The sequence below is a fragment of the Ailuropoda melanoleuca genome, chromosome 8, assembly GCF_002007445.2.
Source record: "Ailuropoda melanoleuca isolate Jingjing chromosome 8, ASM200744v2, whole genome shotgun sequence".
Lineage (NCBI taxonomy): Eukaryota > Metazoa > Chordata > Mammalia > Carnivora > Ursidae > Ailuropoda > Ailuropoda melanoleuca.
Genome location: NC_048225.1, coordinates 51,495,661 through 51,522,863, shown reverse-complemented (window position 1 = coordinate 51,522,863; position 27,203 = coordinate 51,495,661). Strand labels below are relative to the sequence as shown.

The window sequence follows — 27,203 nt, the reverse complement described above, 5'->3', positions numbered from 1 at the left end:
AAGCCCTGGTTCCTTTATTGGAGAATGGTACTTAGAAACCAACATCTGCATGGCTCAGTCAGTTAAGTGTCCAATTCTTGATTTTTGGTTTAGGTCATGACCTTAGGGTCCTGAGCCTTGTGTTGGGCTCCCTGCTCAGTGTGGAGTTGGCTTGTCCCCATCTCCTGCTCCTCCCCGTTCTCTTAGATAGATAGATAGATAGATAGATAGATAGATAAGATAGAGAGATAAAACCTTAAAACGAAGGAAAGAAAGAAACAAACATCTGGGTGCTCAGTGCTATGATACTAGGTATCACTGCTTCTAGGCTCTCTCGGAGGACAGAGCTATGATATATATATATATATATATATATCATATATATATATATATGCAGAACAACCCATGTATACACACAGATCTATATTAAAATAAGCATGCGTCCACACTAGTATCTTTGGCTCTAATCCAGTACACAGGGCTCTTTCTAGCCTTTGATCTTGCTCTTCTTTTTTCTGATACTGAGAAAACTGGCTCCAATTCTCCACACTTCATTTATTTGTTCAACTGTAGTATATACGTAAAGCAGTTGCTAAATTGCTAACACGAACCATGGGGGGGTAGAGGAGGGCAGCGGGATGCCACACTCATGTGCAGTGATTTAAAAATGAAAAGCTGCCTTCCCCCTTCTCCGTACAATGCATCGCCATTTGCTGCTAATACCCAGAACTCAATACTCGGTCATGTTAGTGTTTTACTTGAGTTATAAGACTGATCACACAGGCATATGTGGACTACCCTGGGCACCTGATTTCATTTATCACATTGTTTCCATGGTAAAACGTAATCTAAAAGCTCCAATGCTTTTCCTATCACCCCACACTACTTTCTAGGAAAAAAAGCCTTGAAGAACTAGCTCCCATGAATTTTCCAAACTTCAGGCCTTACTTCTTTAAAGTTGGCACTTCAGAAATACCATAATAAATTAAAGGGAAAGAAGAAACATTTAAAGAAAAACAACAGAATAGAAAAATTTGAATGAATTCATTGATCTGTGAGGTTGGGAGTGTATCCTTAAGTAGAAGAAATATCAATATATAAGCCAAGTAGAACGAAAGCAGAATTGGGTTATTATCTGAGAAACAGAAATAAAGGTTATTTTGTGCATAAAAGCTGTGCAGCATTAAAAAATTTCAAATCATGATCAAACCCAGAAGAGTTAGGCTGCTTTGGATAACCACAGCATGCCAGTAAGAGGAATACTGTTCACTTAGGTCAGGCACATACTAGTTCAGGATGGTTTGGAAGGCCACATTTTTTGCATGGTTCATCATCATCTGCTAGGACAGCTTCTTCGCTTTCCTTTTCTTCCTCTTCCTCTGAAGCTGCAGATGATTTTTCACTGTCCGACCCTTCACTTTCATCATTGCTAGAATATTTCCACCTGCCACGTGTTCGAGAACCAGTCCATCGAACTTTGCCTTTGGGTTTTACCTTGTATAAAATTAAAAATTGGAATAATTTGGTATAATAAGAACATTAAAAAAATAAGCCATTATATGTCCATTTTTAGTCAAAACACAAGAAGAAAATGAAAATTACTTATCTTCACCACAGATCTACTATTAAATTTTGGTACATATTTCTATTATTTATTCTACTTTTGTTGGGGGGGGTTTATAATGAACATTCTGTCTTCTAAGTATTTTCCCTAGTCATAAAATATATTAGTAACATCACTGTAAATGACTGTATAACATGCCATCACACAGCTGTATTTATCTAATCCCTTACTAGACAGACATTTAGGTAGTTTCCCAGTTTTTCACTTTCATCAAAAATGGCTCCTCGTAAATATAAATTTTTACAAACCTCTGTGGTTAGGATAAATTCCTTGAAGAGGATTCTGGGTCAAAGGCCATGCACATTTTAAAGGCATATTGTTATATAAAAGTTTAAATTCCCATATTAGAAATGAATTTTTATGGGTCAGAACTGCATATAAAAATCCTGACAAATATAAAAATGTATTATTCAGAGAATAAGTTTATAATGTTGTAAACTGCTCTTTACTGCCTGGTTTCACGTCTTTTAATTCATATTTCAGTTCATTCCTACAGTATAAGTCTGCATCAAAGACCAAAATAACTCTAACAACAAAAGGGGAAATTTTTGTAAAGTAAATGTTTTTAAAGAAAAATTTAATTTTTCAGGGAATAAAGGATCACTTACAATGAAGAACAATCTGATCCCTTAAATAAATTAAAAATAAAAGTAGCATTTTATTTAATTATAACAAACTCCTATAAACTAGCTTTAGATTTGTACTAGATTTTGCTTAAAATAAGAGTTGTAGAAAAAAAGAATTCTGGCTTCTAAGACTCATGATTAAATGGGGGAAGACAGACACTCTCGTACATGGTAATGAGAGAGTACACTAATGGGGCCTTTTGGGGAGGGCAATGTAGCAATAGCTATCAAAAGTTAAAATATACACATGCCCCTTGACCCAGCAATGCCAATTCTAGGAGTCTATTCTAAAGAAATACTCACTTATGTCCAAAAGGATCTTCAATGCAGCATTGCCTGTAATAGTGAAAAATTGGAAACAACCTAAATGTCGATCAATAAGGGAGTGATTAAATAAACTGAGGTACATCCACACTATGGAATACTATGTAGCCGTCAATAACCAAAAGGTAGACTACATCTACTGACATGGAAAGAGTTCAGAGATACGCTGATAAGTGAAAAATTCATAGAAAAATGAACATATTCAATTTATTTTTTAAGTGAATGGGTAAATATTTATGAACATACACATGAATGTATGGAAAAAGAATTGGAAAGAAACGTACCCCAAACTGTTAATAGTGTTTATGGGGCATTTTGATTTTTCAACTGTATAGGTTAGGTATTACCTGCATAGTTTACAAAGAGAGTATATATTTTCATATTGCCTGTAATAGAGAAAAAGTTTAAAAGATGAAAAGATCATACAGTCTGAAATTTAATATCTGAGGATAACTAGTGAGAAAAGACAACTCAGATATAGGAAGAAAGATAACTTTTTTTTTTTTTTAATGCTCTTTGAATGACTTCTTTTTAGCCAAAACCAAGAGCTACACTTACGCCCAATTATTTCTAATAAAAATTAAAACTCAGAACAGGAGAAATTTTACCTTGCTTACTTTAGAATTCGTATCCTTCTCCAGTTTTTTCAAATTTTCTTTTTTGTCTGCTTTCTGCAAAGCTGCTGACTCTTCGTCTACTTCATCTTCTCCTTCCCCTCTTTTTTTATCAGCTTTCTGATCTCTGATCTCAGCCACTTTTGCTGTGGGTCTAGATATTCTTGGAGACCTCCTTAAGGTACGACCTACATTTGTTTTCTCTTCTTCCTTTTCTGTCTTCTCTTGCTTGGTTTCTGGTTCTAGAATTTGGGGAGGAGAATCTGGCTTCTTCTTCCGACTGGATATCCTAATTGTTAATTTGATGCCCTCTTTCTGCCTTTCAGAGGTTATCTCTGTGTTTTCCGAGGCAGTGGTTTCTTCTTCAGGAACCAGCTTATATTTAAATTTGCTTTTCTGCATAGAAGCCTTTGTCTCAGAAGGATCCTCTGTGCCAGAGGTCTGGGCATAGTCCACATTATCTGCTTCTACCTTGGTGGATTCAGAATCCTTTTTTAGAATTTCTGGGTCTGTTTTTTCCAGGGGCTGACCTTCAGTGGAACTTGTGCTCTGACATTCCACCACTTCCTTTTCTGAGGCTAACTTCTCACAGTGGTCAGTCATGTTAGATGGTGCTGAAGTGTCAGCTGCTTCAGGAGAGGCTGGCTTTACTGAGTCTAGAGTATACTTTGGAACCTCCTCTGGTATTGGACTCAATCTTTGTGTGTCCTTATCAAGAAAAGTCTTTTTGGACTTCTCTAACTTTTCAAGACATTCTAGGACTGGCGGGCGCTTATCCTTTTTACTTTTGGGAGACTTCTCATCAACTTTCAGGGTACAAGATTCAGTAGCAGATAAAGGAGTTTTCAAAGAGAGATCCTTTGCCATTTCAGAAGTCTCAAGAGAGATTTCCATTTCTGGAGGACCAGTTTCCTCTAACTGCCCTTTTTGATTTTGGGACTCCAAGACTGACATTGAACTATCTGCATCTTTCCCTAGAGGGACCACTTCCTTCTCAAGATCGCCTATTTTCATATTCGTTATGACAGAATTTAAGGACTCTGCTCCATTTCCCTCCACGATGACACTTCTGTCTTTAGAGGGGCTATAGCTATCGTCCTTTGTATCATAAAACCTTGTCTCCATTTGTTCTGTTTTAAAATTTGGAGTTACCTTTTCATCACCAACTTCCCCATTTACCAGCTGTTTCCCTTCATGACCCAAAATAGTGATTGTAGAGATCCTTTTACAAGTCTCTTCCTCTTGTTTTATTTCATCTTTCAAAAACTCTTTTGTTGGAGTAACTGATTTACACAAAGGTCCTTTGATTGGACTGTCAAAATCGTCACTCAGCTTAATTTCTCGTTTTTTTAGTGGTATTTTGGCCTGCTGGTCATTTTTAAGTTTCTCGGTTTCTTCTGTAGACTTCTCAGTGATGTCTTGAGATGCTCTAACATTGCCACCAAACTCCAGCCTCTCTGGCTCCAGCTTCTCCATGCTACCTTTGGTATCTTTAGGATCTGCTCTAAATTCCTTTACTTCGACTTTAGTGGGTTTGACATTTTCCTTGAAGGAATCACTTTCTTCTTTGATAATCCTTTTTTCCTCACTTTCTGGCAAAGGTTTTTCTAGCTTGACTATGACTGGCAGTTTGACAAGTTCCTTTTCATCTTCTTTCTCTATTTTCACAGTGGCCTCTTCCAGAGCACGGGGTGTAGAACAGTTTTCTGAATCTATTGGATGCTCTTCACTTTTCATCTTTTCATTTTCCTTCTGTTCCTCTAAAAATCAGGAAAAAAATTTACATAAATCTAAGCATTCAAGATTATAAAATATAAAAGGCTAAATATAATGGATATTCCCATTTGAAATTTCCCTCTTAAAAGAGGTGGCGTGTCAATGGACATATGACCAAAGAAGAAACATAAAACAAAAAGCAAAATACCCCAAATCTGACAGTGAAGGAAACTACCAAACCTAAAGCACAGCTTCTAAATATTAAAAGACGGTTATTCTGAAAGATTCAGGTTTCTGCTTTATAATTTAAGCTTCAGTGTTCTCAATGGAATGCAAATGTTTATACGGTTCAAATAATTTATTCAAGCTCAAGTGATGGCTCAAAAATGTGAACTAAAAATACTACATAAAACATTTCCAAAAGACCATATTTGTTTTAAAAACTGACAAATGTTCCTCCTTGCAAGTCAGTGAGCACTTCATTTCATTGAGGTAACGTGAGCATAGCAGTGGAAAAATGTTTGTTTTGTGCTTTATACAGATTATAAAAGTAACGCAATTCTGTACAGAAAATGAAACATATGCCCACAAAGAGAAAAAAGGTCCATAATCCTAATACCCAGAGGCAACCACTATTACTATTTTAGGTTACTTCATTCTAGTTTTGTGTATTTTTGACAAAGTTTCGGGATCATGTTGCCCCATTTTTTCATTGAGACATTATCCCTTTCTTATGATATTAAAGCCTTTTAAGAAATCAGACTTACTTATATAACAGTCCTCAACGTGGCTGTATTATAATTTACTTTATAAAATGCCATTAGTAGACATTTCAGAAGTTAATGTTACCAACTATATATGCTTATCGTCAATTCCTCTTTTTACCTTAACTGACTATGTATTTCCCAACTTTTATGGAGTACCTAAAGTGCAAAAACCATACTTGCTAGACAGCATCATCTTTGTGCATTTTTTTTTTGCCATTTAAAAAAAATTTTTATTTTACTTTAAGTAGGCTCCATGCCCAGCGTGGAGCCCAATGTGGGGCTTGAACTCACAACTCTGAGATCAAGACCTGAGCTGAGACCAAGAGTTGCATGTTTAACCAACTGAGCAACCCAGGCATCCCAGTAGCATTATCTTTGAATGGGCTTACACGGACAACATAAACCAGTGCTCAGAGATCTGAGCAGAGTGTTTTCACAGCATTCATTAAATACTAATTTTACCTATATTTCCCATCACTTCACCCTACCCTTACAACTGAGAAAACTCAGCTCTAAATGGAGTTTTACCAAAGTAGTAATTTTTACAAAAAATTTTGCACACACTATGCCAAATTGATAAACCAGAGTTATAATGTATTTTGTAGGTATAAAACAGAGTAAAATAGAAGGGAGATAAATTGGGACATATTTTTGAAAATAAGAATGCAATATCCTTAAAACATATTTAAATTATAAACCACTATTTAAATTATAAACCACTATTCCTTTTACTTAATTCATGTTGCAAATACACCATTCAAGGATCACTAAGAACCATTCAGAACCTGAAACAGAGGGTCAATATTGCTCTTCACTCTTTATATTGTCAGTCATTTCATATATGCATGCCACCAAGGAAATTAAGGACATGACACTAATGATCTAATTTGTGCGTCTTCTCCTTCCCACTGAAAAAGTAACCTTAGTAAATTCCTGATCATTGAGATTGGGTAGCATATCAGGAAATCTAATTAAACGAACATCTTGGATAACAATTAAAACAGAAGATTATCATTTTAAAAAATAACTTCATCCTAATACTAAGGGTTTACAAAACACAATTTAATAATTCTTCTATATGCTTTGGTTCAGAAAGCAACTCAGGACCTCACTATGGCTCTGACCTGAGGTAAAATGACACTTTTTATTTGGCAATGGTGAATGAGAAAGATCTCTTCGGTGATTTCAACTGATTCCAATTTGGTAACAACATGGCAAAACAAATTGAGGAATAACATTAGGTTCAAGGTTCCTAGGTTCATGAATCCTAATTCACCTAGTGGTGAATTCCACATATATCACAAACTCTGATTCTCATTCTTTCATCTGCAAATAAAGCAGATGGGGTAAGTGAGCTGAAAAATTATACTTCGCTGGCTTGTACTCCTCCTAACCCCAAAATGTTAATACCTTGGTATTTTTGTGTTTGGCTCAGTTCTTTTCAGATGTGAAAACAATTATTACTCTAGCTCCCCTTGATTACATAGATGTGTCCCTAAAACCGCAAAGAAAACAGAACCATGACAGAAAATGAGCCTTCAAGCACAATCATAACTGGTAAAAAGATCATTCAGTTACATAAGCATTTTCCCAAAGTTTCCTTAAAAAGAAACTGTCAAAGAAATGCAAATGAGTTGAAGAGACATAAAATCTGAAGAAACAAAACTTAAGGTAAAACTCTCTTCAAAACTCACAATGGAGCAGCAACACTGCTTGACAAACTTGAGGCAATTCAAGAGAAGTATTATCTACCGTAGGTTTTTAAGCAGATTCATTCATTTACTCAATAAATATTTACTGATCACGTATTATGTGCTTTCCCAACCAGCCCAACTACAATCACCATGGAATATAACACTGAATGTCCTATAAAACTTAACTGTAAAGGACATCGCTAGGCATCTATGCAGTACAGACATAATTCCTTTTATTGGGCTTCACAGATACTGCATTTTGTCCAAATTGCAAGTTTGTGGCAACCTTGCATCGATCAAGTCTATTGGCATCATTTTTCTAAAAGAATTTGCTCACTTCATATCTCTGTCACATTTTGGTAATTCTCATAATATTTCAAACTTTTTCATTACATTGTATTTTTTATAGTGATCTGTGATCAGTAATCATTTGATGTTATTATTATAATTGCTTTGGGGCTCCACAAACCACTACCATTTAAGACGGTCAACTTAATTGATAAGTGTGTGTGTGTTCTGACTGCTCCACCAACTGACCATCCCCCCATCCCTCCTTCTCCTTGGGCCTTCCCATTCCCTGAGACACAACAATACTGAAATCAGGCCAGCTAATCACCTTACAACAGCCATTAAGTGTTCCAGGGAAAGGAAAAGTCACACATCCCTCAAATTAAATCAAAAGTTAGAAATGATTAAGCTTAGTAAGGCATGTCAAAAGCCCAAACAGGTCAACAACCAGGCCTCTTAAACCAAATAGTTGGCCAACGTGTGAATGCAAAGGAAAAGTCCTTGAAAGAGATTTAAAAAGCACCACTTCGGTGAACACACGAAAGATTTAAAAAAAAAAAAAAAAAAGAAAAAAGGAGAACAGCCTTATTGTGATATGCAGAAAGTTTTAATGGTCTGGAAAGAAGATGGAAACCAGCCACAATATTCCTTTAATCCAAAACCTAATCCACAGCAAGGCCCTCACTTTCTTCAATTCCATAAAGGCTGAGAAGCTGCAGAAGAAAACCTTAGAGCTTACAGAGGCTGGTTTATGAGGTTTAGGGAAAGAAGCTGTGGAACACAGCATTAAAGTGCAAGGTGAAGCAACAAGTGCTGATGCAGAAGCTGTAGCAAGTTATCCCGAGACACAGCTACGACAATTCAGGAAGGCGGCTACACCAAACAACAGATTTTCAATGCAGATCGTATTAGCCTTCTAATGGAAGAAAACGCCATCTAGGACTTCCACAGCTAGAAAGAAGTCAATGACAGGCTTCAAAGCTTCAAAGGACAGGCTGACTCTCTCGTTAGGGGTTAATATAGCTGATAACTTGAAGGTGAAGCCAATGCTCACCCACCACTCTGAGAATCCTAGGGCACTTAAGAATTACGCTGCTGCGCTCCATGAGTGGAACAACAAAGCCTGGAAGACAGCACATCTGTTTACAGCATGGTTTCCTGAATATTTTAAGCCCACTTTTCAGACCAACTGCTCAGAAAAAAGGATTCCTTTCAAAATAATACTGCTCATTGACAGCGCACCTGGTCACCCAAGAGCTCTGATGGAGATGTACAACGAGATGGATGTTGTTTTCATGCTTGTTAATACAACATCCATTCTGTAGCCCATTTCCACTTTTGAGTTTTATTATTTAGGAAATGCATTTCAGAAGGCTATAGGGCCATAGATACTGAGTCCTCTGATGGATGTAAGCAAAGAAAACCGAAAACCTTCTGAAAAGGATTTACTATTCTAGATGCCATGAACATCTATGACTCACAGGAAAAAGTCAAAATATCAACATGAATAGGAGTGTGGAAGAAGTGGATTCCAGCCCTCAGAGATGACTTCATGGGTTCAAGACCTCAGTGGAGGCAGTAACTGCAGACATGGTGGAAACAACACGAGAACTAGAATCACAAGAGGAGCCTGAAGACATGACTGAACTGCACTGCTGTAATCTCATGATAAAACCTGAACAGATGAGGAGTTGCTTCTCATGGATGAGCACAGAAAGTGGTTTCCTGAGATGGAATCTACTCCTGGTGAAGATGCTGTAAAGATGGCTGAAATGACACAAAGGATGAGAATATGACAAACTAAATTGATAAAGCAGTGGCAGGGTTTAAGATGACTGACTCCAATTTTCAAAGAAGTTCTGAGAATAAAATGCTATCAAACAGCACTGCATGCTAGAGAGAAATCACTGATGAAAGCAAGAGTCAACTGATATGGCAAACTTCACTGTTGTCTTATTTTAAGTAACTGCCACAGGCACCCCAGCCTTCAGCAACCACCACCCCGCTCAGTTGGCAGCCATCGACACGGAGGCAAGACCCTCCACCAGCACAAAGATGATGACTCACTGCCAGCTCAGATGATGGTGAGCATCCCTCAGCAATAAAATATTTCTGAATTAAGACATGGACATTGTTTTTGTAGACATAATGCTGTTGCACACTTAACAGACTACAGTATAGTGTAAATATAACTTTTATAGTCACTGGGAAACCAAAAAATTCCTTTGATTCATTTTATTGTGACATCTGCTTGCTGGGGTGGTCTGAAACTAAACCTGCAATATCTCCAAGGTATGCATTTATCTGTTTCCTCTTCTTTCTTACTAACAGAACCCAGTAAAGTACTTGCCTCTTTAGATACTTTACAGCTGGGAGTCATATGATCCAGTTCTGACCAAGGAGATACATGAGGAAGTCCCCTGGGTGAGACTTAACAGGGTTCAGCTAATCTATGCCTTTTGACCTTTCTCCTTTCTATCCAGAGTCTATACACAATACCTGGAGAGGGAGCAATCAAAGTCACAGGGAAAGGATGGCAGAGTAGGAAGGGTATTTGATGGCTTCATGGAGCTGCTTAATCAGACCTGGAATACTGACTACCTGACTTTTTATTCCAAGAAAAAAAAAACCCAATGCCATTTGAACAAACATGTAGCCAAATGCAATCATGTCTGATACATTTTCCGTTCACTTTTGCTTTCTATTGCCTTTCCCTTTCCATACTGACCAAAATTTATCCATATCCACTTAATATATATTGGGCTTGTCATCCATTGGGTGATAAAGGGGTAACTAATCCCCGATGAGGCTTAATTTCTTTATAACCTTCCTCTTCTAAGCCAAGACTTAATTTTAAAATAGCATAGTGGTTTCAGAGTCTGCTCAAATCTTACATACCTATGGTAAATTAACACAAACACTTTTAAGAGCAAGCTGGAAATATCCACCCTGAAGCATTAAGAAATATACTCTATACAGAGTAATTCTGCTTATAGAAAATATACTTACATGTACTATACAGAAAAATAAACATGAGTATTTATTATAGCACTGCTATAAAACTGCAAAATCAGAAATAATCTAAATATCCTTCAAATAGGAAAATGAATAACCACTGGATAGCAAATAATAGAAAAGAAACAAATTACATGGATCAATACAGATAAATTTCAGAAATACACTGATGAATGAAAATAGCAAGATGCAAAAGGACACGTAGTATGACAGCATTCACAGAAGTTATAAAATGCACAAAATGATGCTATATATTGATATGGTTACATACATATGTAGCAAAATCATAAACATATGTGTAAGAATGATTCACAGGACTGTGGCCATGCCTGGAAAAGGAATGGAATGGAAAATGAGGGGAAAATATCTGTTTCTATAACATTTTTAATCAAAAGCAAATTTTAGCAATATTTAAGTGTTTTACGCTATGCTGTTTATTTCAACTATTTCATGAAAAACTAAGAAGCTACGAGTCAGACAACCTTTAATGCTCTAGTGCCACTTCCGGCAGCTTGCTCAGGTAGGTGGCTCCAGTCCAAAGCCCGTGGGGTTTCAAGTCTGCACTGGGCTCTCAGTGGTCTGGGCCCCCAGACCTTGGGAAAACTATCTTTCTACGTTTCTTTAGACTCTAAACTCTCTCAAAGTGAAATAAAAATGCCTATCATCAAGAAACTGCTGTGAGAGGCCCCTGGGTAGCTCAGCTGGTTAAGCATCCGACTCTTGGTTTCGGCTCAGGTCATAATCCCAGGGTCATCGGATTGAGCTCTGGGCTCTGTGCTTGGCGGAGTTTGCTTGAAGATTCTCTCCCTCTCCCTCTGCCCCTTCCCACAAATCAATCAATCAATCAATCAATCAATCTTTGAAAAAGAAAAAAAAGAAATTGCTGTGAGGGTTGTTTTTTTTTTTTTTTTTAATGGAGACTGTGAAGCATTTTGTCCAGTATTTGGGAGCTGTTATTATTCGTTATTTGGCCCTTTCTTGCCACAAACTTTAGCCACATTAGAAAATGCAGTGTTTCTCAAAGATGCCATCATTGCTAGAAAGCCATTTCTACTCTTCCTTACCTGCCCATTCCTCTCTTTCCTAATTTGTAAAACAATTAAAAATATCAATAACTATCCCCTATGATTGTTAATGATTACAGAAGGATGCATTCAATGATAATCATTATTATTACATTATTGGCAAAATCTTACACCTGTCAAGCCCACTGTAAGTATTCAATGATAATCATTATTATTAATCATATCATAATCATTATTAACAAAATCTTACATCTGTCAAGCCCAGTTAAAACATCACTAGATTTTATACAGTTTTATCTGAGTTTTTTCCCCTAAGAATTAACCACTCCCCCTCCCGTGTTTGTATACTGCGTTATATAGGGTTTTGTAATAGCACTTATTGCCCTAAATTATAATTTTTTTAAGCTTTTATTTATTTATTTGAAAGAGAGAATGTGAGAGAGAGAGCATGAGCAGGGTGAGAGGCAGAGGGAGAAGCAGGATTCTCCACTGAGCAGGGAGCCCAATGCGGGGCTTGATCCCAGGACTCCAGGACTCCAGGATCATGACCTGAGTTGAAGGCAGACGTTTAACCAACAGAGCTACCCAGGTGCCCCTGAAATTACAATTATTTATTTACAAATCTCTCTTACTCGTCTAATGAACTATGCCACTGTGGAGAGTTGATTATTACCTGTAGTAAGACACCCAAACATCCCCTGGTTATACCGAATAAATTGAAATGGCAATAAATTCTAGCCTCATGTTGATAAATTATATCAATATATTTTAAGATTTAGCTTTTACTAATACATAGTTTTCCTATACATTCTGAATATTGTACAACTATTTGATTTAATTTTCTTCTAAGTTTATCTGACCAACTTACAGAGATTTCGGCAAGGACATGACATATTTAATAGCTGTTAAGGTATACTACACTGAAGGATTAATAAATACACTTATGTAAGAGACCATTTAAAATATAAGAAAAAAAATGAAAGGCCCTAAGCAAAAATGGGTTATGACAGGAACAGACAATTCAAAGATGATGAAGTGTACAAATTCTACTAGCAATGAAAGAAACTGAAACTCAAAAAACACTACAATTTTTGATCAAACCAACCAGCAAAGTTTTCATTTAGTGAGAACATTCAAAACTTCTAAGAGTATGGAGAAAAAAAACATATTCATTCACCGATAGTGTTAGTATAAACTGGTACAACTACTCAATAATCAATGTTTAATAAGTCCTTACTTTATACTCAATAATCAGTATTTGTTAGGTGCGTACTTGATACGTGGAACTTTCTTCTTTAAGGAATTTTTAAAGACATGGGAAAATCCTCATAGTAGAATAAGTACAAAAAGTAGGATATATAATTGCATTTATCACATAATCTCAATTCTAATAAATAAATACACAACCATGCCTAAAATAAACACTGGAAAGATAGAAATCACAATATTAACAGTGGTTTTCCCTCTTGGTCACAAGATAATGAATAATTTTTACATTTTTCTTTACACTTCCCCAAGTTTTCTAGAGTGAACATGTATTATCTTTACAGTGGGATAAATTATAAGCAACCCAATTATAAGAAGCCCTGGTTTCCCCAGGACTGAGGGTTTTCTAGAACATGGAACTTGCCATGCTAAAACAGAAAATCCTAGACAAAGGAGGACAGTTGGTCACACTATTCGCATTCATGCTGACTTGTCATTAAAATTAAATATGTACACTGCTGTTTCTACAATGGTACTGCTAAATTTCTCTGCAACCATCTCTCATTCTGTTTATCAACCAGAGTAAAATGTGCTGACCATTTTGCAAGGCAGCCAATTAGGGCTTAAGGAACATTAAGTGATAGAGCAATGCAAATCTAATCTGGACTACAAAAGCAACCCTTCAGATTTAGCATTTATGAATTTAGGTAAGTAAGTTTACATTTACCTTTTTAATATACATTCAAAATTAACTGGCAGTAAACAGACACAACACACCTACCATGAGTGGAGATCTATATATCAGCTACTGGGGATACAGAAAGGAATAAGATTGGTATTACAATAAATTTCATGGTCACCAGCTATCCTGAGACTCTGACATTGCCAGTAACCTTCCTATTTTTCTCTAGCAAGAACTATTTCAAACCTGCAATCTCTCTGCTACAACCACATTTTCAGATGATTCTGTCCTCCATTTCACAGAGAAAATAGAAGCCATGAGGCAGACTCTCTTCATCACCATACCTGTAAACCTACTCTTGTTAAAATAGAGATGCTATTTTTTTTTTTTTAAAGATCTTATTTATTTGACAGAGACAGAGAAAGCCAGCAAGAGAGGGAACACAAGCAGGGGGAGTGGGAGAGGAAGAAGCAGGCTCTCAGCGGAGGAGCCTGATGTGGGGCTCGATCCCAGAACGCCGGGATCACACCCTGAGCCGGAGGCAGACGCTTAACAACTGCGCTACCCAGGCACCCCTAGAGATGCTATTTTAAGCTAAGGCCAATGCTCTACCTATGTTTTGGATTTCATCTCCTCCAGTCTACTTAGGAAGGGTTTTATTTTTGTTTTAATTTCTTTTTTTTTAAAAAAACACTTTATTTATTTGAGACAGAGAGAGAGAGAGAGAGCGAGCACAAGCGGGTAAAGCGGCAGGCAGAGGGAGAAGTAGGATCCCCACTGAGCAGGGAGCCCAGTGAGGGGCTTGATCCCAGGACCCTGAGATCATGACCTAAGCCGAAGGCAGATGCTTAACCGACTGAGCCACCCAGATGCCCCGGTGCCAATTATTTTATAATTTATTTAAAAATTACACAGTAGATACCTGACAGAGGCTTTTTTTATGATTAAGTATAACAAAGCAAGCCACACAAAACAACAGATTAATAATTAGGCAATCAGGAAACAGGACCTTGCCAGCTGTTCTGCAAGCCCTACACATGCCTCTTCCAAAGAACTCCCTCTCCCTACCAAGAAAAACCATTAACCTGACTTTTATGTTAAGCACGTCCTTATTTTAGTTTTACTTGTGTATTATTTTCTTTTTTCTGTCCCTTTAATTTCCTGTTGTCCCGGAATTCCATCCTTTACTTTTCTTGCAATTTATTTGTTCAAGTCACTGAATCATTTGTCCTATAATTTCTGGATTATGCTGACTGTACTCCCATGCTGCTCTGACCTTTTTGTCCCTTAAATCGTCACTTTGATCTATAGCCTTCATCAGATTCAAGTTCAATTTTTGCGGCAAAACTACTTCAGTGATGGTGTATTCTTTATCAAAAGGCATTAATTTCTCTTTTTTTGTGATGTTAACAGATACTGATGCTCACGATCTAAAACCTTTATCGGGAACTGCAAAATGGTGATATTCTCATTCTATCACTCCACCAGTGACTCGTTGGAATACATTCTATAAACTAGGAATTCACTATTTTGTTATATGGTGGCACAATTCCTATAGAAAAGGAAGGATAAGTGTTTGATTCTTTTCATTTATTTAACAATTTTCAAAACAATAATTTGATTGCCACTGGCATTCTCCAAAGGTAACCAATTTTTCTTTTAGTATCATAATGAAATCATGGATTTAAGATATATTTGATTACGATCTTAAGTTGGCTCTTGAGCCTTTTTTTTTTTAGGCAGGCTCCATGCAAAGCCCAACGCAGGGCTTGAAACTCATAACCCTAAAATCGAGACCTGAGCTGAGATCAAGAATAGGATGCTGGGGGCGCCTGGGTGGCACAGCGGTTAAGCGTCTGCCTTCGGCTCAGGGCGTGATTCCAGCGTTATGGGATCGAGCCCCACATCAGGCTCCTCTGCTATGAGCCTGCTTCTTCCTCTCCCACTCCCCCTGCTTGTGTTCCCTCTCTCGCTGGCTGTCTCTATCTCTGTCAAATAAATAAAATCTTTGAAGGAAAAAAAAAAAAAGAATAGGATGCTTAACCAACTGAGCCACCTAGGTCCCCTGGCTCTTGAGTCTTTTTGACATGACCTGATAACATCCATACTACCTAGAATGACAAAATGTTTGTTGGCTCATTCCCATTATGCCTCTGAATTGGTGGGAAATTTTTTCACAAATACAATCTGGGTGTTAAAGCTGATCACTACTATTGGGTGGGACAGTTTCTAAGTTTTGTCAGTGGACAGAACTAGAAAATACATGTATATATTTTTTAATAAAAATAACTCATTAATTCATAATGCTATTTCAGTGTTTTCTTAATCTCTTCTATCTTACATCTTTTTTCCCCTTCTATCTTACATCTTATAATCCCTCCCCAACTCTGAGAATCTTGGTTTTAGAGAACACGGGTGATATAATTAAAATATTAGTTATTACTTTTTCTCATACTAGATACAAAACATTCTCAGAATAACGGTATTGACACCATCATCAAAGTGATTTAATAAAAAGTTGAGGTATTTGTGTATACTCTTCCCATTCTTTCTCCATCTGTCTTACTATAGCTCCACTGTCAAAACACATATCCATTAAAGACTACACATTCTTTCTCATATTTGCCACTTAGATTTAGTTACATGTAATTACAAATTTAATGCTCACCCAATATTCTTTTAAAAATCTTATTCTGAAATAAATTTAGACATACAGATTGGTTACAGAAATAGTTCAAGTATACCTTCACCCTGTTTTTCCTAAAGTTAACAACTTAGATACTTACAGTACAATTATCAAAATCAGGAAATTAACATTAGTAAAATAATATTAATTAAACAGATTTTATTTAAATTTTGCCAATTTCCCCCCAATGTCCTTTCCATTTAAGAATCCAGGTCTCATTTTGTTCTTGGGTTTGTTCTTGTCTCTTCCAATCTTGACTGTTCCTCATTTCTTCCTTGTTTCTTTTGACTCTGACACAGTTATTTTGTAGAATAACTCTTAATTTTGGCTTTAAATGTTTTCTCGAGATTAGACTGAGATTATGTATTTTTGACAAAAATCCCACAAAAGAGATGCTGTGCATTACATCAGAGAATACAGGATGTCAATGCCTTGATCATTTAGTAAAGGTGCTGTTGGCTGTTTATTACACTGTGAAGTCACCATTTTTCTCTTTGTAACAGGGGTACTTGGGGAGCTACACTGAAATTATACTGAAATATTCTGTTTCTCCATAAACTGTAACCTACTGATTTTAGCATCTGTCAGAGATCTTGCCTGCAACAATTACTACTGTAGTGTTTCCCTAATGGTATTTTGTATTTCCTTGATTCCTAACCAATTTTTGTCTTCAGGAAAGTTTGTCCCTTCACCTGTATTTCCTTCTCATAGACATTTACGTAAATCTATGGTTTAAATCTATCATTATATAAATTTGTAGCTAAAACAGTTTCTCCTTTCACTACCGAGAGCTACTTCTTGTAGGCACCCATGTACTACTGATATGACCAAATTCTTTTCTGAGCACGTCCTCAGTCTCCAGCATTCTATGCTGTCTCAGGCTCATCTTGTATTCTCCCTGCCCGTCACCAGAATTGACCTAAGCGTGCTGGTTTCTTTTATTGGAGAATGATATTTTGAAATAAAAATATAGAGACTAAGAGTGCACCTTACTACTGGGGTATCATTGTTCTTAGATTCATCTCATAAACTGAAGTAGGAAGCATATATATATGAATTATTAAGTCAAAAGAATGAATATATTTATATGTATTTTGACAGCACCCACCACTGATATTATGTTAGTCATTCTGGCTATCTGAAGCTCATTCGCTTGAAGATTTCTAAAACAGACCTTAGATATCAGTAAGTTTATCTGCAGTCTTTATTTGAAAGCCAGTTTGGCTGGACATATAACCCCTGGGTCACATTTTTGTTGCCTTACATACGTCATGGCATTTTCTTCTATCATAAAGCATTGCTTTTTTTCTTTTCTTTCTTTCTTTCTTTTTTTTTTTTTTTAAGATTTTACTTATTTATTTGACAGAGAGAGAGACAGCGAGAGAGGGAACACAAGCAGGGGGAGTGGGAGAGGGGAGAAGCAGGCTTCCCGCTGAGCAGGGAGCCCAATGCAGGGCTCGATCCCAGGACCCTGGGATCATGACCTGAGCCAAAGGCAGACGCTTAACAACTGAGCCATCCAGGTGCCCCAAAGCACTGCTTTCAAATACAGTGATGGCAGTCTGATTTTCATTTCTGCTGTAAGTCACGTGGTCTTTTTGCCTGGATAACCAAAGCCTTTCTTCTTCAAATCCCAATAATTTTACTGGAATATGTCTTGTTGGTTGTTCTGAGCTGATTTTCCAAGGTATGCAGTGCCTTTTCAACATGCAGCCTAACAACTTTGTTTCAGGAGGTTTTGTTAAGCACAGACTTTAGTATTTTTGTCTGTTTCCTTGCTTTGTTCTTGGTTTTCTTTTTTATGGACCCCTTGCTGGATTTTCTTTCCCATCTTCAAATCCTTATCTCTGTCAAATCTTTATCTCTTTCTTCATTTCTTTTTGATTAAAAAAATACACAACTTTCCATTTGCTATTTTGTAAAGGCACTAATCTTTGAGTTTGTTCACTCTGATGTCTCTTCTAGATTAGTGAAAAATCTTGACTCTTCTGAGTTCTACCACCCATGAAGTTCCAGTTTTCACGTTTTGTGGGAATGTCCTTGGGGTAAGCTTTCACTCTCTGCGGTGAGGTTTTTCTGCTTCTTATTTTCTTTTGTTCTTATAATCCTATGGAATTTACTTTGATCCTTTTTAGTTGCTTATTTTTAGGTCAAATAGCTTTTCTAATTTCATAGCTCTAGAGCTCCCCATCTGTTATTTTTGTGAGATATTCAAGTTTAAAGTGATTTATTTAATGAGATGAATGAACTCTATTCCTCTCTCATACTTTTATTTGAAGCTTCTTTTTTGCATGCCTATATTGTCCCTGTCCTACTTAATTTGGATTCTATTCCTAGCAGTTTGGACAAAGCTCATTGTGGAGTTTATTCTGGAAGGGAGGTTTGGCTGGAGAAGTTTGTGAATTCCCAAAGCCCACAGTACCCCAGAGCTCCTTTAAGACCTTAGTTTCATATATGTGTACAGTTTTTAATTTTTGCCATTAATATGTTCCTTTAATGAAGAAATTTGTAGAGACTCAAAAATCATACCACTGCCAATTTCCAAAAATTGTGAATGACAACCTTAATTTTCCCTTCTATTCAAGTCACAACAAACTTAATCAGAACATCAATAGTTAATCTATATCATATGATTTCTTTTGCTTTTCTCCTTCCTTCCCACTTTCTAGTAAGCACAAATCATTCACATAAGAAGCAACATGGTCTGTGTCCTATTGTTCCTGGCATAAAAATCAAAGAAATGCAAACTTCAATATACTTTGTCCTTTATCCTGACAATTTAAGGCAGGCCTAACATAAAGAAGGAATGATGGTGATTTTAAAAATAGTACATTTTCTTTTGTTTGTATAAAGGAAACTATTTAAGATATCATAACAAGGTGACGATAACACCTGTATTTATCTGCTCTCTCTATACTTTTCCGTAGTGAAACAATATTTGACATGGTAATATAAAAGTGGATTATTTTGTGCCCAGTACAAGGACATTTTACAACCCATCCATAAGTCTCCAGATTAAACACCCATATCATATCAAAACATTTCTTTGTAGCTGTAACAATTAGTACCCACCCCTTCTACGGAAGGGGTTACAAACTCTAACAGCCACAGGAGCCAGGCAAGAAAACATAAATGAAGGGTAAGAAAAACAAAGTTAGAAATAGAATTAAATTCTGTTTTTACTGAACACAATATAAATATGTATAATGCTGGTGATTATGTTTTAAATTTTAAAAAGGTACTAAAGTTTTATTATTTTATTTCTCAATTCATTATTCTTTTGATTTGGAATCAGAAACTGGATCACTGTTTCCGAGAACAGGGGGTGGTCATTATGACAGTGTTCGATCTGGTACTTAGCACTGTTGAACGTAATACAGAATTTAACCCTGAGTCACTGAATAGGGAGTTTACTACTGTATACCTTATGCCAGTAAACAGCTGCTGGTGAGCACGAAGTATTAGCAAACACTGACAGAATTTTGTATACAGGGAATCTACTCTCAGGATTTTCACATAATTTTTGTAACTGAATGCCATCATTATTTAGTTTTCAGTACTGTACTAATAAACTTTGGTTTATCCTGTAGCCCTTCATTCTATTCTACCCATATTACTTTAGAAAGGCAAATTGAACAATATTAATTTTCCTTAAGTTTGAAGTGAGAGAACCTATTTCAGAATTCAAGCCATCCTATCCATTTCTGGATACCAACTACAGTGTAGGAAAGTGGGCCAGACTATTCTGTATCGACTACATTTCCTAATGAATCAAGTTCATGAAAAACCAGTAAATCAACTGATAAAATTACAATATCCAAAGTGTTTCAATTCTATTGCCAACGTGAGTCCTTGAGAAAATACTAGTTGATAAGGTGTGGATTTTTTTTTTTTTTTTTACCTAAATGATACTAAAAAGTCACAATTCACCCACCCCGCCTCCCCTGCTAAGGCTTCCTAGCATGGCTAAGGCAATTTATGGGCCACAGGCATCCCAAGACATAGCATTTTTAAAGACAAAAGAATGAAACTTCACTGTGTCATTATATGGGTGTTTCTTCGTGTAAAAAAGTTAAAAGTGAAACGTCACAGTCATGGTAATTAACCTTTTGAACTGGATAACCTCTTAAAGCCTGATTCTAGGTGAATCAATTTTTTGTGTAATAAATGACCTATACAATACAATATTTTCTGTACTATGAGGCTTGATGATCTGCAGTGCCCACCAGGAGTCTTCTTCAATTCAGCTAAGCATCCAGACTCACAAGACTACTGCAGATCACACTTGGCATGAGTCTCCTAAGATGGATGTAAGACAGAGCTTGCCAACAAGAGTACGAGCTTGTGAACAGGTACAGGCTTTGCCACAGTCCATGTAGCCATTCATATGGCCATCCAGGAACTATCTTCTCCTAGCTGACAACTTCAGGAGCAAGTATATGCGATTCACATTGAGTAGGTTGGAAACTGCATTGTTTTAAAAGCCTCATGTTCCGGGGTGCCTGGGTGGCTCAGTCGGTTAAGTGTCTGCCTTCGGCTCAGGTCATGATCCCAGGGTGCTGGGATCCAGCCCCTCTGGCTCCTTGCTCAGCTGGGAGGCTGCTTCTCCCTCTCCCTCTGCCTGCCACTCCCCCTACTTGTGCTTTCTCTGTCTCTCTGTCAAATAAATAAATAAAATCTTCGGAGAAAAAAAAAAAAAGCTGTGTCTTTCCAAAACGTCATCATCTCAAATTTAGGCTTTGTGTTAGATATTATGATCACAAAGGGGATCACATCTAGGTAACTTTTTCTAAGTATGACTTGTCTACATTTTTTAATAAGATTTTATTTTTAAATAACTGCTACACCCAACATGGGGCTCAAACCCACAACCCTAAAATCAAAAGTCGCATGCTCCACCAACTGAGCCAGCCCAGTGCCCCTACATATGTATTTAAAAATTTCCCCTCAATACACAAAAAAGCCATCTCCTAAAGTTGGGGCTCATTAAAGAACCATATCCAAATTAGAGCTCTTGTCATTTAAAAAGATTAATCAATGCTACAAATAAATCACTATGGGAAATATTATTATCTGTGCTTTCATCAGCTACAATACAAAATATAACAAAAGCCTTAACTTCTTGTCCTATTTGTTCTTAGTAATCTATTCACTATGAGCAAGCGTATTTGCAATTGCACTTAACATATATAAATGCTCAGTCTAGTTGGGACACATTTTTTGCTGGACCCAAACTCAACATTAAAAAAAAAAAAAAGTTTTGATGCCGATGTAATATTTTTTTCTTAAAAATCTGTAACTGCTCATCAACTACTGAGTAATATATGGAAGTGCTCAATCACTATACTGTATACCTGAAACTAATATAACATTGTATACTTAAGTACACTGGAATTTAAAAAAAAGAAAAAAATATATATAACTGCCCATCTTAGCATTATGAAACAAATCTTAAAATTGCAGTTCTCCCCTTGTCCCTCCCTAATTTCTCTACCAGGTATCTTTTCCATTACCCATCATATTACTATGGAATCGTTCCATAATATTACATGTATGGACTGAATTATTACCCCCCCTTAAGCTCATGTTAAAGCCCCCATCCCCAATGTGACTGTATTTGGAGACAGGGCTCTTAGTGAGGTAATTATTGTTAAATGATATAAAAAAAAGTTAAAGCCCTAATCCAAGAGCTGGTGCCCTTATAAGAAAAGGAAAAACACCAGATCACACTCTCACCACACACACAAATAGAAGAGGCCATGTGAGGGAGAGAAAAGACAGCCATTTGTAAGCCAGGAAGGAAGCCTTCACCAGAACTTGAGTCTGCTGGCACCCCAATCTGGTACTTCCAGCCTCCAAAACTAGGGCAAAAGGAATTTCCATTGTTTAAGTCACCAAGCCTGATATCCTGTTAGGGCAGATAGGGCAGACTAAGATACTACATTAAGTTGTATTATCCTGCCATGCTGAATTTAAGCTTTGTAACAGATGTCATGTTAGTAATGGCCATAAGAGAATCACCTGTAGCTTACTTCACCTATTATAACTACGAATATTCTTCACTGCTGCCAACAAGTCACCTCTCCCATTTTCTTTTCTCTTGTTTTTTCAGTATTTGATAGACACATGAATATAATAATTTTTTTACTTTATATCACAAGAAAAACAATGTAAGTACTAGGCTAAGCAACTGAGACTAAGACCAATTTTAGGGGACACAGAGAGGACTACGGTAAACTGGAGAAAGCAAATTCTAAGGACAGTCAAACACTACTCAGGTACAGCTCACTGTTGATAGGCAAAAATCATGCTCCAATGTTACTAGCTCTTCCAATTTCCAATTTTAAATGTTCACAGGAAATTCAAATTAAAACAAAAAACCAACCACACACATGTGAAAACATGTTCCCACAAAATTCTGTACATGAATGTTCACAGTGGCATTATTCATAATAGCCATAAAGTGCAAACAACTCAAATGTCCATCAACTAATGAATGAATGAACAAAATGTAGTTTTATCTATACAAGAAATATTATTCAATCATGGGGTAGGTAAAAAGCAGCAAGTGACTGCTTAATTGTTACAGGGTTTCTTCATGGGGTGATGGAAATGTTCTCTAATTAGGTGGTGGTGATGATTGCACAACATTGTGAAAATATAAAAAAAAACCACTGAATGGTACACTTTAAAATGCTGACTTTCACCTTAATTAAAACAAAAAACAAAGCAGCACTGTACAAACCAAAATAAACATGTTTTCAAGCCAAATCAGGTTTGCAAGCTGCCAATCTACAATTTCTATTCTCTTTCAAAGAGATATTCTTTACCCATTCTACATATAGGCAGAAGTATACGATGCAAAAGCTAACAAAAGGAAAGTCTTTTTACAATTAGCAGAAAAAAACTAAAGGTTAGGATTTCCCTCAACTTTGTTCTTCCACATACAAGTTCCTTTTTAGGTTTCTGGTCCCTTCCAAATTAGAATATAGTATCTAACATGGACTGAAAATATATATTAAACTTTACGGTGTCCAAGAAGAACAGTAACTTCTAGGTAATATACCATAGGACAAGACATCCTGGGCCTTAAACAGACAGAGAAGGGCTTAAGTTATACCTAACACTCGCTTTGAAATCTACTGTCTATCACAACCTGGGAAGAACAAGTCAACAAGTATTTGAGAGCTTTAAGCTTGGTAGTATGACTGACCCTAATAGAAGTGGGGAAAAAATAGTATTCAATTAAGTGCTAGCAGAACTTAGAAAAGGGATCAAGATTCTGAGATTCCAGATGGCCCTGAATAACTAGAATTTCCAGAGTGCAGGAAAAGTATATCAGGGAGATGAAAGCATGATAAGCACACAGAAGGAATGCCCAAAACACAACGAGAAAATAAAGGCATCTAGATAATCCGGAACCAGTGACCATGTAAAAAACTAGTAGGAGATAACACTAGAAACGTCCTTTGAGGCCAGACTGTGAGATTCTTAATGCCAGTTTAAGAAATTCAGACTTTTTCAAAGACAATTTTAATTACCTCTGAAATAAAAAACCAATTTAATTATTCAGTTAGTGAATGTTTTAAGACATATATTGCCATCTTTGGATCTTTTCTTTGCCTACTTTTATATGTAATGCATTTCTTGGCACTTACACACAAAAAATGATTTTACTAAGGTTGGATACAAAGCATAGAAGTTCAACTAACAAAGAAAAATCTATTTTAGTTGCAAGAATAAGAGTAGCTGTTTTATTCTTTCCCCAGTTCCTGTTTATTTTAACCTTCCTGATGTCTGATTTCCAAATATCCTCCCCCCAGTTGTCCCTCCCCTCCCTGCCCAAGGGCAATGTTTACTCACATCTGAAACTAGTAAAAATGACAAGCCAGAATCCTTTTTCTATGGTCTTGCTTGGGCAGAACACAGTAACGACACCTAAGAGCATGTAGTAGAGATGGGGCTTTAGGGGCTGAATAAAACTGTCGACTCCTACAAATTATGTGTTCCTGCAGCATCTAAAATACACAAACCCCAGGGAAAGGCCAAAGACAATACTGGGTATGCCACTAACAGGCTGTGTGACCCTGGGAAAGTCACTCAAACCTCTCCTCATCTCCCTTCTCTCATCAGGGAAAAAACCCAAAAAACAAAACAAACAACAACAACAAAAAAACACCCTGAAATACTAACGTCATACCTAACAGAATGGCTGTGAAGATTATCTGACTTAACACATGTAAAGCACTGAGCACAGTACTTGGCACACGGTCAGTGGTATGTGTCAGCTATTTTATCCACTTTAGTGTAAGCTTCACAAAAGCATGGATTTGTCTTTGCTTATTGAAGTCTCATGTCTAAAATGGTGCTTAACACATAGGAGGTATACAGTAAGCATTTCCTGAATGAATAAAAAACATTTTGCTGTTAGAGAAACAGAAGAGACACTATTTAAAAGAAAAAAGGAGAAAACCAAGGAAGGTTAAATGTCTTGCTCCTCCTCCTGTGCTATTTTTTAAAGAGCTGTCCTCCCACACAGACTCTCTCCGAACTGTGCTGAGTGTTAATGTATCAGGATTCATTGAGGAATACTTTCAGAGAGAGCTGTCTGAAAGACTTTGCTGTATTTAAATAAATACAAGGTTAGGAGAAAACTGCCTCTGTAACCTTGCTAATCAAAGTGTGGTTCTCTGACCAGCAGCATCAGCATCACCTAGGTCCTTGGTAACTAAAATGGCAAATCATCAGCTTCACACAAGACCAATTCAATCAGCGTCGGCATTGTAAAAAGATCACCAGGTAAATAGCACGCATATTAAAATCTGAGAAGTACTGCTGTAGTCCACTGGAGTTGAAGAGTATAGGTGATACAAGGACCAGGGTTCAAATCTAGCCTCTGACACTTTATTATCTATAGGACCTAGGGCAAGTTTGTAAACTTCCCAATTCCCTCATCTATAAAATTGAAACAATAATAATAGCAGTTCCCTCAAGGGGCTGCTATGATGACTGAATGAAAATGCACGTGCAGCATTTGGTGGACCGCAAAGTAACACGACTGGGGGAATGTAAAATGGCACAGCAGCTGTAAAAAACGGTATGGCAGATCCTCAAGCTACCATATGATAGAGCTTCTAGGCATATACCCAAAAGAAGTGAAAGCAGTGACTCAAACAGCCATTTGTACACCCGTGTTCCTAGCAGCATTATTTGCAAGAGCCAAAAGGTGGAAGAAAGCCAACTGTCCACTGACAGATGAGTAAACAAAATGTGATATACACATACAATGGAATATTATTCAGCCTGTGATTATGTTCAGTGAAATTAGCCAGTCAAAAATAAACAAATATTCTATGATTTCTTGGACAGAACATCCCAAGTGTTAGGCAAATTCAGAGAGACAAAAAGCAGAAAAGTGGATGCCAGGGGCTGGGGGTAAATGGGGAGTCAGTATTTAACAGGTAAAGTTTCAGATGGGGAAGATGACTCTGGAGATGGACGGTAGTGACAGATGCCTAGCAATGTGGCACTTAATGCCACAGAACCATATACATAAAAATGGTTAAGATGACAAATTTTATGTTATGCATATTTTACTACAATAATAAAAGAGTTCACTAAGTATCTCTGCATTCTTAAAATTAATAAAAAAATATGCTGCGATGACCTGAACATTTAAAAAAATTTTTAAATGTACAATATAAAAGAAGTACTCAATGTCTTTTTGCTTCTTATTTTCCATTAAAGAAAACCAACCTCCCTCTACAGGAAGACTTCCAATTTTTCAAATTGAAAGAATTCTAATTAATATAGTTGGAAATAGGAGTGGAAGAAGAGAGAAGAAATTACAAAACAAAGCAAAACAAAACACACAAAAAAAAACCTTGTTTAGGTGCTTCTTCCTCCTTTTTAGTCTCCTCATCCTCAAAGCTGGGACTTTCCCGGGAAGAGTTGTCCTGTTGGCTGGAGTTTTTTAGCAGCACAGGATCAATCTGTGCTTTCAGGAGGGCAAGAGTCTCGGCCAACTCGTTTCGATTTCTAAACAAGGGAAAAAACAAACAGCATAAAAATCTTATTCTGTTCTAAAGAGCTTTCAGAATACTACCTATTAGAAATTAAAATTTAAAAAAGAAAAACACAAGAACATCCAAAACACTGGTACACCTCATCTTAATTAACCTTGATCTAACTATTAGGAATGAAAGCACATTAAAACGTACTACTTTCCAAAAAGGAAGGAATCTATACTTTCTATTGATTAAAATGGCAACGCAATTATCTTCAGCTGAAAAGAAGAGTAGGAACAAAATTAAACAAAAATCAAAGTTGGATAATATTTAAAAGTCCTATGCAACCTCTAAAGAGTACAAAAGCTATGTTTAAAATCTTGAAGAAGCATTTTTTAAACAAAACGATTCATATTCTTGATACGTTTGTAAATAAGAACTCTGTTCTACGTAGAGAAAGAATACTTGATACTGTTATAAAACTACGATCTAGGTCTTTCTGAGTAATTATAGTAAAGTCAGCTCTTACAACACAGTTAAAAAACCTAAGAATTTAGGAAACTGAATGTTGTTTTGTCAATTACAGTTTACAACTACAGGAAGGAAATTCAATTTGAATAAAAAATACAAGAAAATCCCAAATAAATAAGAATTAACTTATCAATTCTCTATTTTTAATACCCAGACCAGAGCTGTGGTAGATGGTTTATTTAAAGGCCACTTACAATCAAGAAAGCTCACTTGGATACTTCTCCTTCTCAGATACACAATGTGTAACAGTGAAGAGAAAAACGAAACCCTGGATAAGAGTTGGAAAAGTCAGCTCTAGATCTACCACTGAGTTAATTAATCAACACCATGATCTTCCATCTGTGTTGTCAAAACACTGTGTATGCACCTCTAATCCTATGTAGTTCCTATTCTGATGAAATTACTTCTGTTCTTATCTG

The 27,203-nt window shown here is 36.6% G+C and overlaps 1 protein-coding gene across 3 annotated transcripts in view; it reads right to left on the bottom strand.

Moving 5' to 3' along the window:
- The window catches only part of RSF1 (remodeling and spacing factor 1), a 143,943-nt gene that overhangs the window by 25,137 nt on the left and 91,603 nt on the right, over nt 1–27,203 (bottom strand). For 2 of the 3 annotated variants that reach the window (XM_034666285.1, XM_011221070.3), the window contains 3 exons: nt 26,130–26,284; nt 3,162–4,927; nt 1,267–1,473 (listed from right to left, as the gene is read on the bottom strand). In XM_034666285.1, coding sequence (XP_034522176.1) covers nt 1,267–1,473; nt 3,162–4,927; nt 26,130–26,284 — 2,128 coding nt within the window. The remainder of the gene's footprint in view (nt 1–1,266; nt 1,474–3,161; nt 4,928–26,129; nt 26,285–27,203) is intronic. The other variant, XM_034666286.1, reaches the window with a different exon arrangement.